The sequence below is a fragment of the Myotis nattereri genome (genome assembly GCF_964212035.1).
Source record: "Myotis nattereri genome assembly, chromosome: X".
Classification (NCBI taxonomy): Eukaryota; Metazoa; Chordata; class Mammalia; order Chiroptera; family Vespertilionidae; genus Myotis; species Myotis nattereri.
In genome coordinates this window covers 34,814,121-34,828,234 of record NC_138078.1, presented here as the reverse complement: position 1 = coordinate 34,828,234, position 14,114 = coordinate 34,814,121, and the positions used below count along the sequence as shown (strand labels likewise).

General features: G+C 40.0%; 1 protein-coding gene across 1 annotated transcript in view; it reads right to left on the bottom strand.

The window, feature by feature from the left end:
* The window catches only part of RPS6KA6 (ribosomal protein S6 kinase A6), a 201,726-nt gene that overhangs the window by 61,699 nt on the left and 125,913 nt on the right, over nucleotides 1-14,114 (bottom strand). Inside the window, exons 10-12 of the mRNA XM_081115464.1 lie at nucleotides 6,005-6,075; nucleotides 2,646-2,734; nucleotides 1,819-1,877 (exon numbers count right to left, since the gene is read on the bottom strand). Coding sequence (XP_080971590.1) covers nucleotides 1,819-1,877; nucleotides 2,646-2,734; nucleotides 6,005-6,075 — 219 coding nt within the window. The remainder of the gene's footprint in view (nucleotides 1-1,818; nucleotides 1,878-2,645; nucleotides 2,735-6,004; nucleotides 6,076-14,114) is intronic.

Below are 14,114 nucleotides of genomic sequence, written 5' to 3'. Positions count from 1 at the left end.
CCAGTCTTTTTTATTTAAATTAAGACCAAGGAATATAAACTGTTTAGATATAAAAATGATGGAGCCCGGACGGTGTTGCTCAATGGTTGAGCATCAACCTATAGATCAGGAGGTTTCCTTTCCATTCCCAGTAAGGACACATGCCTGGGTTGCTGGTTCGATGTCCAGTAGGGGGCATGCATGAGGCAGTCAATCAATGATTCTCTCTAATCATTTATGTTTCTAACTCTCCCTCTCTCTTCTTCTCTGAATACAATAAACATGAAAAAAAGAATGATGGAAAATAAAAATTTCCAGTTTCTCTAGGTATAAAAAGAAAGGAAGAATAGAGAAGCATTACAAAAAAAAAAATTACAAGGAGTTACAAGACACCAAAAGAGTCATGCAACAGATATATGAAAGGGAACTCATATGTACTATGTAATTGAGTGGCGATTTAGGGAATTAATACTAATGACTTCCACAAAAAATAAAAATAGCCTTCTAAAACATGTTCCATAAGCCAGATGTAACAATGATTTAATCAGTTAATAGTGGCCCTCTGTATATGCCTTAGAATTTAAGAGATTTTTTTTCTTTTGAAAAATATTTCAATACCAATAATAGAACTAGAAAATAAAAAAACACCTATGATTATTGATAGTATATAAAATACATAAAGCAATTTGTAAAACAGACAACAAAATGGGTTTTTCAAAGAAAAAAATATTAGTTTAAGAGTTGCACCTTTAGCCCTAACCGGTTTGGCTCAGTGGATAGAGCGTCGGCCTGTGGACTCAAGGGTCCCAGGTTCGATTCCGGTCAAGGGCATGTACCTTGGTTGCGGGCACATCCCCAGTGGGGAGTGTGCAGGAGGCAGCTGATCGATATTTCTCTCTCATCGATGTTTCTAACTCTCTATGCCTCTCCATTCCTCTCTGTAAAAAAATCAATAAAATATATTTTAAAAAAAAGAGTTGCACCTTTAAAAAATTCTTTATAAGACTAAATAGAAATTTGCACGTTTCTATTTTCATGTTCTTTCAAAATTTAGTGAAATATCTGTACAAAAACATTCACTTATTAAGAAATGTAATTTTTCCTAACACATGACAAAGAACCAATTGAAATTAAATAACATCTTAGATTCTTTAGAATTAATTTTCTATAAGAACTGCTCTATCATTCATCCATTTTCCCCTTTCTCTTCCACCTCTACATTCTCCAACCTAGAATAGGGGAGAATTTATTTTACCTGTTAGCACATACTTAACAGGTAAAATAAATAAGAAACAAAAACTTACTAAATATCATCCCCACATTTACTGGTTTCAGGTAATTTTACTTAAAGCGGTAGCATATCATAACAATTACCTTGAACTATAAGATGTGTGGATGAATTTGGAACAACACAGATGGATACTGAGGGTTATACTAAATGAAATAAGTCAGGTGGTAAAGGACAAAACCTTACGATTTCATTCATAACTGAAATATTAAAAAATGAACAAAACAACAAGTTCATCCATACAAACAACCGATTAGTGGCTACCAGAAGGAAAGTGGGTGGAGGGGGAAATGGGTAAAGGGGTTTAATTATATGGTGACAGATGGAATCTAGACTTTTGATGGTGAGAATGCTATAGTGTATACCGATATCAAATTATAATGTTGCATACCTGAAACTTATGTTATTAACTAATGTTGCCCCAATAAAAATAATCCCATACTAGTAAAACAAATGAATTTAGTTAACCAGCAAAGTCAATATGTTACAATTTACTCTTCAGCGTTTGCTCATATTAAAGTTACTCGTAACAAATTTTCTAGTGAACTTACATTCCAGTCAATATTTGCAAAAAAATGATGTCTTTTGATTTCCTCAACTCCTTCTGAACCTATAAAAACAGAAAGACTTTTTTACTGGTGTAATTTTTTAAAATCTTTATACCTGGCTTTTAAGCTGTGATCTATAAAGAGCAATACACACACTTTATCGATTCCTTGTAGTGAAAGGTTTAAGACATCTCATATGATCTTTTATTACAATTGCTTCTTTCAATTTAATGTGAAAAAATTGAAGCACATAGAACAAAATGAAATATTGAAATCCTTCCAAATAGAATCAAAATCATGTTTAATACAATTTTGAATTTAGGTACATTTTCTTCATAGTTGAACCTATGACCTCATATCTATAGGTCAAAATAAAAGTACAACATAATAAAGTGATATTGAAATTTTAACATAAGGTCATAAATAGGATAGATGAAAGGATTACATCTGGGCCCAGAGTAAGGCTACCTGAAAGTGGCCAAGTAATAAGTTATGGAAACATAATATTTACATTTAATAATATTGGAAGGACAAAATTATCTTCAAATATCAAAAAAGATTACCTATACAATTCTGTGAACTATTTCAAAAATGAATGCATATGATATATAATTATATATATTAAACAGAAATGCTGAATAACTAGACCACTCTATTTTTAAATCATAGACATACAGTATTTACTGGAATCATTGCATATACAAAATGCAAAGTTCTAGGGATAAATAGATAGCAGCAGTAAAAGAACTTAAGTCAGAAAACATAAAGTTATAATTATCATCCCAAAGCCTGCAGTATATTGATACAAAAGCTAAGAAAATAAGCAATACCCAATCTATTTGCTGGATTCCTTTTGAATAACATCCTTAGAAGACTTTGCGCTTCAGCACTAAGAAACTGAGGCATTCCAAGTTTTGCTCTAGAAAAGAAGATTTTAGAAAATTTCATTAAACTCTAGCCACACTTCTAAATTTACAAATTTCAAAAATAATTTTAAAGAATGTTTTCACAGTGGTAAATAATGTCCCCCTTAGCATAGGAGAAGGGAATAAGACAGTGTGGAAAATGTTATTTTGTGTCAATTTAAATCCACAAGTTTCTCAAAACTGAAAGCAAGAGCACTTGATAAAACCCAGCACCCATTTATGCTAAAAACTCTCAGCAGAGTGGGAATAGAGGAAACATACCACATATAATGAAGGCCATAAAGAACTAACCCACAGCCAACATCATACACAATGGGCAAAAACTACAAGCATTTCCCTTAAGATTGGGGACTAGACAGATGTCTGCTTTTAGCACTCTTATTCAACATAGCAGTGGAAGTCCCAGTCATAGCAATCACACAAGTAAAAGAAATAAATGGCTTCTAAATTGGAAAGAAGTAAAACTGTCCTTATTTGCAGATGACATGATACTGTATATAGAAAACCCTAAATACACCACCAGAAAACTACTAGAACTGATAAATGAATTCAGTAAAGTAGCAGGACACAAAATAAATATTGAGAAATCAGTTGCATTTTTATGCACCCAAAAGGAACTATGAGAAAGGAAAACTAAGAAAACAATCCCATTTACAATTGCTTCAAAAAGAATAAAATACTTGAAAATTAATTTAACCAAGGATGTAAAAGACCTGTACTCAGAAAATTATAAGACACTGGAGAAAGAAATTGAAGAAGATACAAATAAGTGGGAACATATACCGTGTTAATGGATAGAAAGGATGACTATCATTAAAATTTTCATGTTACCCAAAGCAATCTACAGATTGAATACAATTCCTATTAAGATACCAAAAGCGTATTTAACAGAACTAGAACAAATATCCCAAAAATTTATATGGAATCATAAAAGTCCCCAAATAGCAACAGTGAGTGATCTTGAGAAAGAAGAACGAAGTTGTACGAATCATACTACCTGATATCAACTATATTACAAGGCCATAGTAATCAAAATAGCATGGTACTGGCATAAAAAGAGACATCTATCACATGATCTCACACATAAGTGGAAATCTAAAGAACAAAATAAACTGATGAACAAAATAGATCCAGAGACATAAATTCATGGAACAGAGTGTTGAATCTGAGGGAAGATGGGAGTGGGTGGGTGGGAAGGGATTAACCAAAAAACTCATATGCATACATGTATAACCCATGGACACAGACAATAGTACTAGTATGGTAAAGGCCTGGGGCAGGGGGCAGGTGCAGGCTAGAAGAGATCAATGGGGGAAAAAGGGACATCTGCAATACTTTCAATAATAAAGATAAATTTTTAAAAATAAGAAATAAAAACAGTATAGAACAATGGAACCAAATTGACAGCTCAGAAATAAATCCACAGCCGAAACCGGTTTAGCTCAGTGGATAGAGCGTTGGCCTGTGGACTCAAGGGTCCCAGGTTCAATTCCGGTCAAGGGGATGTACCTTGGTTGCGGGCACATCCCCAGTAGGAGATGTGCAGGAGGCAGCTGATCGATGTTTTTCTTTCATCAATGTTTCTAACTATCTCCCTTCCTCTCTGCAAAAATCAATAAAATATATTAAAAAAGAAATAAATCCACACCTTTATAATTAATTCATATTTGACAAATGAGACAAAAGCATACAATAGGCTTGAGATAGTCTATTAAACAAGTGGTTCCTGGAAAATTAGAAGATATATGTAAAAAAATGAAACTATACCACTTTATTACACCACACACAAGAGTAAACTCAAAATGGACTAAAGACTTAAATGTTAGCCCAGCTGGCATGGCTCAGTGGTTGAACATTGACCTATGAACCAGGAAACCAGGAGGTTGTGGTTGGATTCCTAGTCAGGGCATATGCCTGGGTTGCAGGCTCAGTCCCCAGTGTGGAGTGTGCGGGAGACAGCAGATCAGTGATTCTCTCTCATCACTGATGTTTCTATCTCTCTCTCCTCCCTTCCTCTCTGATATCAATAAAAAATATTTATTTTTTTTTAAAAAAACTTAAATGTTAGACTTGAAACCTTAAAAATCCTAGAAGAAAACACAGGCAGTAAAATCCTGTACATTTCTCATAGGGATATTTTTTTCTGATATATATCCTTGGGCAAGGGAAACAAAAGAAAAAAATAAACAAATGAGACTACATCAAACTAAAAAGGTTTTGCACAGGAAAGAAAACCATCAACAAAATGAAAAGACAACACACTGAACAGGAGAACTTATTTGCTGATACATCTGCTAAGGCTTTAATATCCAACATTTATAGTGAACTTACAAAACGCAAAATCAAAAAACAAACAAACAACACAAAACAATACAATTAGAAAATGGGTGAAGGAACTAAATAGACACTTTGTCAAAGAGGACATAGAGATGGCCAGTAGACATATGAAAAGATACTCAATGTCACTCATCAGAGAAATGAAAATTAAAACCACAAAGGGATATCATATCATACCTGTTTGAATGGCTATCATCAACAAATCAACAAACAACAAGTGTTGCTAAGGATGTGGAGAAAAGGGAACCCTCGTGAACTGTTGGTGTGAATGCAGATTGGTGCAGCCACTGTGTAAAGCTGTACGTAGTAAACTCAAAAAATTAAAAATGGATCTGCCCTATGACCAATTGATTCCACTTTCTGGGAATTTAGCTGAAGATACCCAAAACACAAATTTGAAAAAAAAATGTTCACCCCTATGTTCACTGCAGTATTATTTACAATAGCCAAGATTTGGAAGCAGCCCAAGTGTTCATCAGTAGATGAGTAGATAAAACAGCTATGGAATATTACTCGGTCATAAAAAATGAAAAGGGAAATCTTGTCTTTTGGGACAGTATGGATGAACCTAGAGAGCATTATGCTGTGAAATCAGTCAGAGCAAGACAAGTATGTATGATTTTGCTCGTATGTGGAAACTAATGAACAAAATGCACTAATGAGCAAAATAGAGACAGACTCATAGAGAGCAGGCTGACAGTGTGGGGCGGGGCTTGGGGTGGTGGTGAAGAGATTGAGTGAAAAAGAAAAAAGAATGGAAAAACTCATGGACACTGACAACAGTGTGGTGATTGGGGGAGGGGTGGGGTGGAGGTAGAAGAGCATATAAGGGGGATAAATGGTGATAGAAAAAATTAATAAAATAAAGAAAAAACTGAAAACAAGAAATTCTTCCCATAAGAAAATAACGTAGTGCTTACACTTACTTTAGTATCATATTCATGGTCTCATTTCTGTCTTTACCTTGAAATGGCAGTGTACCAGTAAGCATTTCAAACTAAAACAAACAAAAACCAAACAATCAATTTAGCACAAGTTAGAGACTTGTAATACATGATCATCAAATCATACAGGATCTGCATGACAGTACATCAAAATAGGAGCAAAAGAACTAAGTCACTTAAGGAAGTATACTTCTGGTACCTTACTATATATAACTCAATTGGTAGATGACTTGTAGCAAATGAAACCAACCAATTTGTTTCAGTCCTGTTGGATTTGGTTAAGTTACCAAAGAAATTTGGAAATAAACACATTGTAGAAACAAATATATGCTTTTAAAGAAAGCAATTGAACTGACAAAGGAAAGTAAAAATAAGCATAAAACCATTTCAAATTCATAAATGATCAAGAAAGATTTAACCATTCTTGCCCTGGCTGGTGTTTTTAGTGGTTAGAGCATTGGCCCATGCACCAAAGGGTCCGGGATTTGATTCCTGGTTAAGGCCACATACCTAGGTTGTAGCTTCCATCCCTGGCCTCAGTTGGGGAGCATTTGGAAGATAACCAATTGATGTGTCTCTCTCAACTCTCTCTCTCTCTCTCTCTCTCTCTCTTCCCCCCTCCCTCCCTTCTACTATCTCTAAAAGGCAATGGGAAAAATCCTCTGGTGAGGATTAACAAAAAATGTTTTAACCAATCTCTTTCCCCTCACTACTCTAAAGAGAGAGAGAGAGAGAGAGAGAGAGAGAGAGAGAGAGAGAGAGAGAGAGAGGATACACACACACACACACACACACACACACTCACAGGAATAATTTTTAAAAAAAAGAAAAACACTGACACAGTTGCATATATCATAAGGAAACATTTTCCCTAAGAGATTTAATTGGAATGCACACAACTAGAAAATTAATTATGCTATAAAAATACTATGTCTACAAATAAAGATCATCATGGTTCATTAAAATGTTTTATATACCTAATACTAAAATCTTAAAAAGATTCAATAATGGCTTTAGCCTCAGTCCTCTGTTCTTTTATGAACTACAACCTTAGTTATTAGCTTATCCATTCATTCTCTCCTATACCCTCATGACTCTCAAATCTTATCAATCTCTCTCAAGCCCTAGTTTTGCCTCCCATATTGATAGTAAATGTTCTCAACTGGAAACTGAAGAGGTAGCAATGGGAATCAAAAAAGAGAAAAAAAGAAAGCAATTGTGGTATAAGAGGATCATCTCTCTCAAGCTCCAGTCCCCCGCCCCCAAACTTTGAAATGTCTCTAACAAGCACTGGAAAGGTAGCTAAGTGGATTAGAGCATGGTGCCAATATGCCAAGGTTGCTGGTTATATCACTGGTATAACCACCCAATGAATGAATAAGTAAGTAGAACAGCAAACAGATCTTGTTCTCTCTCCCTCTTTAACTCCCTGTCTCTGTCCCCTTGGGAGTTTGACTGTGAGACCAGGAGTTCAATCACTGGCTATGATGTGCACTGACCACCAGGGGGTGGCACAGAACATGGTGGGTGACCAGGGGAGGTGGCAGGGCACTGAGAGAGTGAGGGAAGGAGGAGGTGGGGAGGCAGGGGGAACCATGAGGTGGCAGCAGGAGGCAAGGCAGGGAGGTGGGGAGGCAGGAAGGCGGTGGGGGGAACCACACAGTGGCAGTGCTGGCAGCGAGGAAAGAAGGAGGCAGGGAGGCAAGGAGGTGGAGAACCTGATTGGCCCTGATTGCTGGCCTGGCCTAGGGACCCTACCGGTGCACGAATTTCATGCACCGGACCTCTAGTATTCTATAATCTTACAACTGTCTTGTAAGGAGACCTTGTTGATTTTCCTACTTCTAGATTCCTCCATTTACAATCTACTTATATAATTCTGTCCAGGCTCATCTTCTTAACATTCATGTTTCCTATAATTACCATCCTACTTAAGAATCTGCAAAAGTTTCCTGCTACAAAGAGAATTGCATGCAAATGCTTAAGGTTTATAGCCTCATTTCCTCCACTCTCACCCACATTCTTCAATACTACTCTAGTCAACAGGTTCTCCTTGCTAATATGATCACAATATTATCCTTGGCACACAGCTATTTACATTTTATCCATATTTCAGGGCTTAGTTTAAGTTTTCACCTCCAATTTTCCTATGTCGACTTATATTAATTTTATCCTGAATTCCTAAGGTACTTTTGGGCAATTTATTTAGCTACTCCAATTGTTTCCCAATTGGACTGTATGCATTCTTAGGTCATGGAAAGTGTAAAATAATGCACTTATAGTCTGTTCCCACACAACTGCTTTCCCTAAATTCCAGTTTTTTAATGGGTACTTAATATACTGATGTGTCATATTGAGTGTTATGCATTGATAAATAGGCAAACTGTATTATCAAGCTTCAAAAGCAAACTATTTAATTCAATAGTCATTCATATATCATCCTAATTAACACTGCAAGTTATATGCTAAATCTTATACTAAATTAGTTAATCAGTATGTCAGCTGTAGTAGGTATTGAGGAAGACAAAGAGTAGTATAGCACATGGTTGCTCTCCTCAAAACGTTTATAATTTTTCTAGGGACATGCTTGAAACAATCCTATCTACGTATATAAAAACCCTGGGTGGTGTTCATCATGACCAGAACCTCCACGACCAAGGGGAAGGAAGTCAGTCCTGCAGGGGTTGTCTTGGCAATGGCTGTGCCCTCCCCCAAGCTGTTTCCTGGAGCTGTTTTCTGTAAGGGTGGGGTTTGAGGCAGGAACCTGCTCTGGGAGTGTGGAGGCATATCTTTCTAAAGTGTGCCCTGCCAGTACAGCCAAGGGTGAACCTGAGTGGGGGCGGCTGAAAGGCTTAGAAAAGACAGACAAGAGAATGAAAGCTGGGTCTCAGTGGGAAGCTGCTTCTCTGAGACAGCAACCACGCCCACAGCTGTGCCTTTATTTTATAGCAGATGCTACCAGGCAAAATAAGGGCGTGACCACGATGTTTACAACATTCTCCTGGGTTTTAATCCTACTCAACTACATGCACCTGAACTCTATCAAGCCTACATCACTCGGGCATGTGGGGCCACCTGTTCGGACCATAGGTTCAAGCTTACAACTACAGCTATTGGCTATAACTGTGCTAGAAAGGCCCTGCCCTCCAAGTTGGGACTTGCACATGGCAATGAGAGGACTGTGTCCTCTCATCAGTCCAAGGCTTGAACCTGTCCAAAACACTGTAGCGGCTCCCCACAATGAAGGTTTAATACTGTTTCTTTGTTACTAATGTTGTGTCCCCAGCCCATAACAAAGAAACAATTTCCGGAGGATGAGGCCCAGGAATCAGGATTTTTAAAAGATTCCCAGGTGATTCTAATGTGCAGCCAAGGTTGAGAACCACTGCTATAGATAATATTAAAAATATATCCAAATGTGCAATTATTTGTCCAAAAAATGAGCATGTTCAAAAATTAAATGAAGAAAATTTGGAATACTCGATGGAGATTTTCACACATATTTGAGTGATGATTCCATTGATTCCACAGATGATGCTGAAAAGGAAAATTTTTCCATCGAATTTCTTAATAGTATTACTCTTTCGGGAATGCCGTGTCATAAATTAAAGTTGAAAGTGCGTGCAATCATCATGCTATTGAGAAATCTCAATAGTAAATGGGGTCTTTGTAATGGTATCAGATTTATTATCAAAAGATTACGACCTAACATTATCAAAGCTGAAGTATTAACAGGATCTGCAGAGGGAGAGGCTGTTCTGATTCCAAGAATTAATTTGTCCCCATCTGACACTGGCCTCCCATTTAAATTGATTTGATGGCAGTTTCCCGTCAAGCCAGCATTTGTGATGACTATTAATAAATCACAAGGACAAACTCTAGACAAAGTAGGCATATTCCTACCTGAACCTGTTTTTGCACATGGTCAGTTATATGCTGCTTTTTCTTGATTTTGAAGAGCATGTGATGTTACAGTTAAAGTTCTAAGTACTTCAACACACGGGAAATTAGTCAAGCACTCTGAAAGTGTTTTCACTCTTAATGTGGTGTTGAGGGAGATATTAAAATAAGTTTAATCACTTGATCAGTCATTGTTGGCATCACTTTTGTTTTCATATCATGTTTTTGTTGTTCTCATATCATGTTTTTGTCGTTTTTATATCATGCCTCTTTTGTTGTTATATCCTTTTGTTGCTGTTTATTTATTAATAAATTTATATATTATTTTCATATACATTTTGCTAATTTCCTTTCATCTCTCACACTTCTGTTATAGAGAAGGGGCAAATAGCAATATTAAAATATCTCTGCTAATTAATTCCCTTTTTAAAAAAATATATATTGTATTGATTTTTTACAGGGAGGAAGGGACAGGGATAGAAGTTAGAAACATCGATGAGCTGCCTCCTGCACACTCCCCAGTGGGGATGTGCCCGCAACCAAGGTACATGCCCTTGACCAGAATCGAACCTGGGACCCTTGAGTCTGCAGGCCGATGCTCTATCCACTGAGCTAAGCCAGTTAGGGCAATTATTTCCCTTTTAATGTGCATGAATTTCATGCACCGGGCTACTAGTATGATAAAAGGGTAATATGCAAATTGATCCTAACAGCAGATCCACTGGGAATGACTGGTCGCTACGACACACACTGACCACCAGGGGGCAGACGCTCAATGCAGGAGATGCTCCCTGGTGGTCAGTGCGCTCCCATAGGGGGAGCTCTGCTCAGCCGTAAGACAGGCTGATGGCTGCCAGCACAGCGGTGGTGGCGGGAGCCTCTCCTGCCTCCTCAGCAGTGCTAAGGATGTCCGACTGCAGCTTAGGCCTGCTCCCCACTGGAAAGTGGACATCCCCCGAGGGCTCCTGGGCTGCCAGAGGGATGTCTGCCTGTCAGCTTAGGCCAAATCCCATGGGGAACAAGCCTAAGACAACAGGTGGACACCCCCGAGGGGTCCCGGACTGTGAGAGGGCACAGGCTGGGCTGAGGAACCCCTCCCACCCCGAGTGCACAAATTTTTGTGCACTGGGTCTCTAGTTTGACTATAAGAAAATATATGGTAAGGTATTAAATTCTGTAATAACTAAAGTGCCATATGATTACTAAACATAGTATTCTGAAATCTAAAAACTGGTATATTTTTATATTTTTATTATAGTTGAAATACAATCTTAAATTAGTTTCATATATATCACATAATGATAAACATTTGTATACCTTAAAAGTAAACATCTATCATTGTACAAAGTTATTCTGATATTATTGTCATTCCCTATGTTGTATGTATTATAACACACTCATGACTTATTTTTTGTAGTTCTTAATCCCCCTCACCTTTTTCACCCATCCACCACCAACCTCCCCTCAGGTAACCACCAGTTTGTTTTCTTTATCTGCTATCACTAAACCAATGAACAAAAAGGACTGGCAAATATATAGAGAAAAGGGAACCCTAGTGCATTGTTGATCACACTGCAGACTTATGCAACAACTGTAGAAAAGAGTATGGAGTTTCCTCCAAAAATTAAAAATGGAACTGCCTTTTGACACAGCAATCCCACTTCTGGGACTATACCCTAAGAATCTCAAAACACCAAACAGAAAGAATATATGCACCCCTATGATTATTGCAGCATTATTGACAACAAGAGGCCCGGTGCACAAAAATTTGTGCACTAGGGGTGAAGGGTGGGGTCCCTCAGCCTGGCCTGTGCCCGCTCGCAGTCTGGGACCCCTAGGAGATAACGACCTGCTGGCGTAGGCCTGCTCCCTGGTGGCAGAGGGCAGGCCCAATCCCTAGGTGCAGCCCCTGGTTGGGCTCAGAGCAGAGCCGATTGGGGAGTTGGGGCGCCGCCCCCTGTCATGCACACAGGAGAGCAGATTGGGAGGTTGCGATGCCACCCTCAGACATGCTCAGGGTGGGGCCGATTGGGGGGTTGGGGCACCACCCCCTATCACACTCAAGGCAGGGTCGATGGGGAGGTTGTGGCGCCACCCCCTGTCACACACAGAGCAGGGCCCATCAGGGGGGTTGGGGCTCCTTACCCTGTCACGCACAAAGCAGGGTCGATCAGGGGGTTGGGTAGCTCCCCCCTGTCACGCACAGAGCAGGGCCCATCAGGGGGGTTGGGGAGCTCCCCCGTCACGCACAGAGCAGGGTTGATCAGGGGGTTGGGGAGCTCCCCCCTATCATGCACAGAGCAGGGCCCATCAGGGGTTTGGGGAGCTCCCCCCTGTCACGCACAGAGCAGGGCCCATCAGGGGGTTGAGGAGCCCCCCCCCCTGTCACTCACAGAGTAGGGCCGATAGGGGAGTTGGGGCACCGGCCCCTGTCACACACAGAGGAGGGCGGATCAGGGGGTTGGGGTGCTGCCACTCTCACACTCAGGGCAGGGCCAATGGGGTGGTTATGACTCTACCCTGTTACACACAGAGAAGGGCCCATGAGGGGGGGGTTGGGGCACCGCACCCTGTCATACACAGAGCAGGGCCGATCAGGGTATTGGGGCTCTGCACCCTGTCACACACAGAGCTGCAGGGCGATCAGGGGGTTGGGGAGCTCCCCCTTATCAGGCACAGAGCAGGGCTGATCAGGAGGTTGGGGCGCCTTCCCCTGTCACAAACAGAGCAGGGAGGATAGGGAGGTTGTGGACCCGACCCCTGTCACACACAAAGCCACAGGGCGATCAGGGGGTTTGGGCGCTGACCCCTGTCACGCTGATCCTGGTGCTGGGAGGCCTCTCGGCTCCGCTGATCCTGGTGCTGGGAGGCCTCGTGGCTCCGCTGATCCCAGTTCTGTGAGACATATCACCCTTTTACTATATAGATAGAGGCCTGGTGCATGGGTGGGGCTGGCTGGTTTGCCCTGAAGGGTGTCCTGGATCAGGGTGGGGGTCCCCACTGGGGTGCCTGGCCAGCCTGGGTGAGGGGATGATGGCTGTTTGCAGCTGGTCACACACCCTTCAGGGTGGGGGTTCCCACTGGGGTGCCTGGCCAGTCTGGGTGAGGGGCTGAGGGCTGAAGCTCCCAACTGCTCCTTTTTTTCTTTTCTTTTCTTTTCTTTTCTTTTTTTTTTATTCTGGGCCAGCTTTAGCTCTGGCTCCAGCTCTGAGGCCTCTGCTGCTGAACGCAGGTATCTGGTTTGTTTGGGTTCTATAATCGAAACAATGTATAACTCCAGCTCTGAGATCCCGGCTCGCTGAAAGCAGGTTTCTGGGGTTTTGTTTAGCTTCTATATTTGTTACAATGTGTCAAACTGCAGGCTCAGAGGCCGGCAAGGCAGGCAGGGAACGTTGGAGTCCTCCGTCACTGAAGCAAACAAGCCTCATGTTAGTTTCAAGCTGCCTGGCTGCCGGCCGCCATCTTGGCTGGCAGTTAATTTGCATATCACCCTGATTAGCCAATGGGAAGGGTAGCGGTCATACACTAATTACCATGTTTTTCTTTTATTAGATAGGATAGCCAAGAGCTGGAAACAGCCCAAGTGCCATCAGCAGATGAGTGGATAATAAAGCTGTGGTACATTTACACAATGGAATGCTACATGGCTATAAAAAAGAAGGAACTCTAACTCTTTCCAATAGCATGGAGGAACCTGGAGAGTATTATGCTAGACAAAATAAACCAGTCAGAGAAAGACAAATACCCTCTGGAATCTAATGAAAAAAATAAACTGACAAACAAAATGGAACCAGAATCATAGATACATGGAACAGTCTGGTTGGTGCCTGTGAAGAGAGAGGGAGGATGACTGGATAAAGAAGGTAAAGGGATTAGCTAAATAATATATATGCACACTCCATAGACACAGACAATAGGGTGATGAAGGCCAAGGGATGGGGAGGCACAGATGGGTGGAGGTGGGCAAAGTGAGGGAGTATAGGGGAACTGCAATTTTGTGAATATTAAAATTTTTTAAATAAATAAATATTACTAAATTGAAAAAAAAAGAAATCAGAACACCAAAATCCTAATTCATATTGTATAACAGCTAGCTAAACACAACTTTTTAAATGATAATCATGAATTATTAGAACTCTATTCTTACCTGAAATCTCACAAATTTTAAATTAAAATTCTATATTTTCTTTTG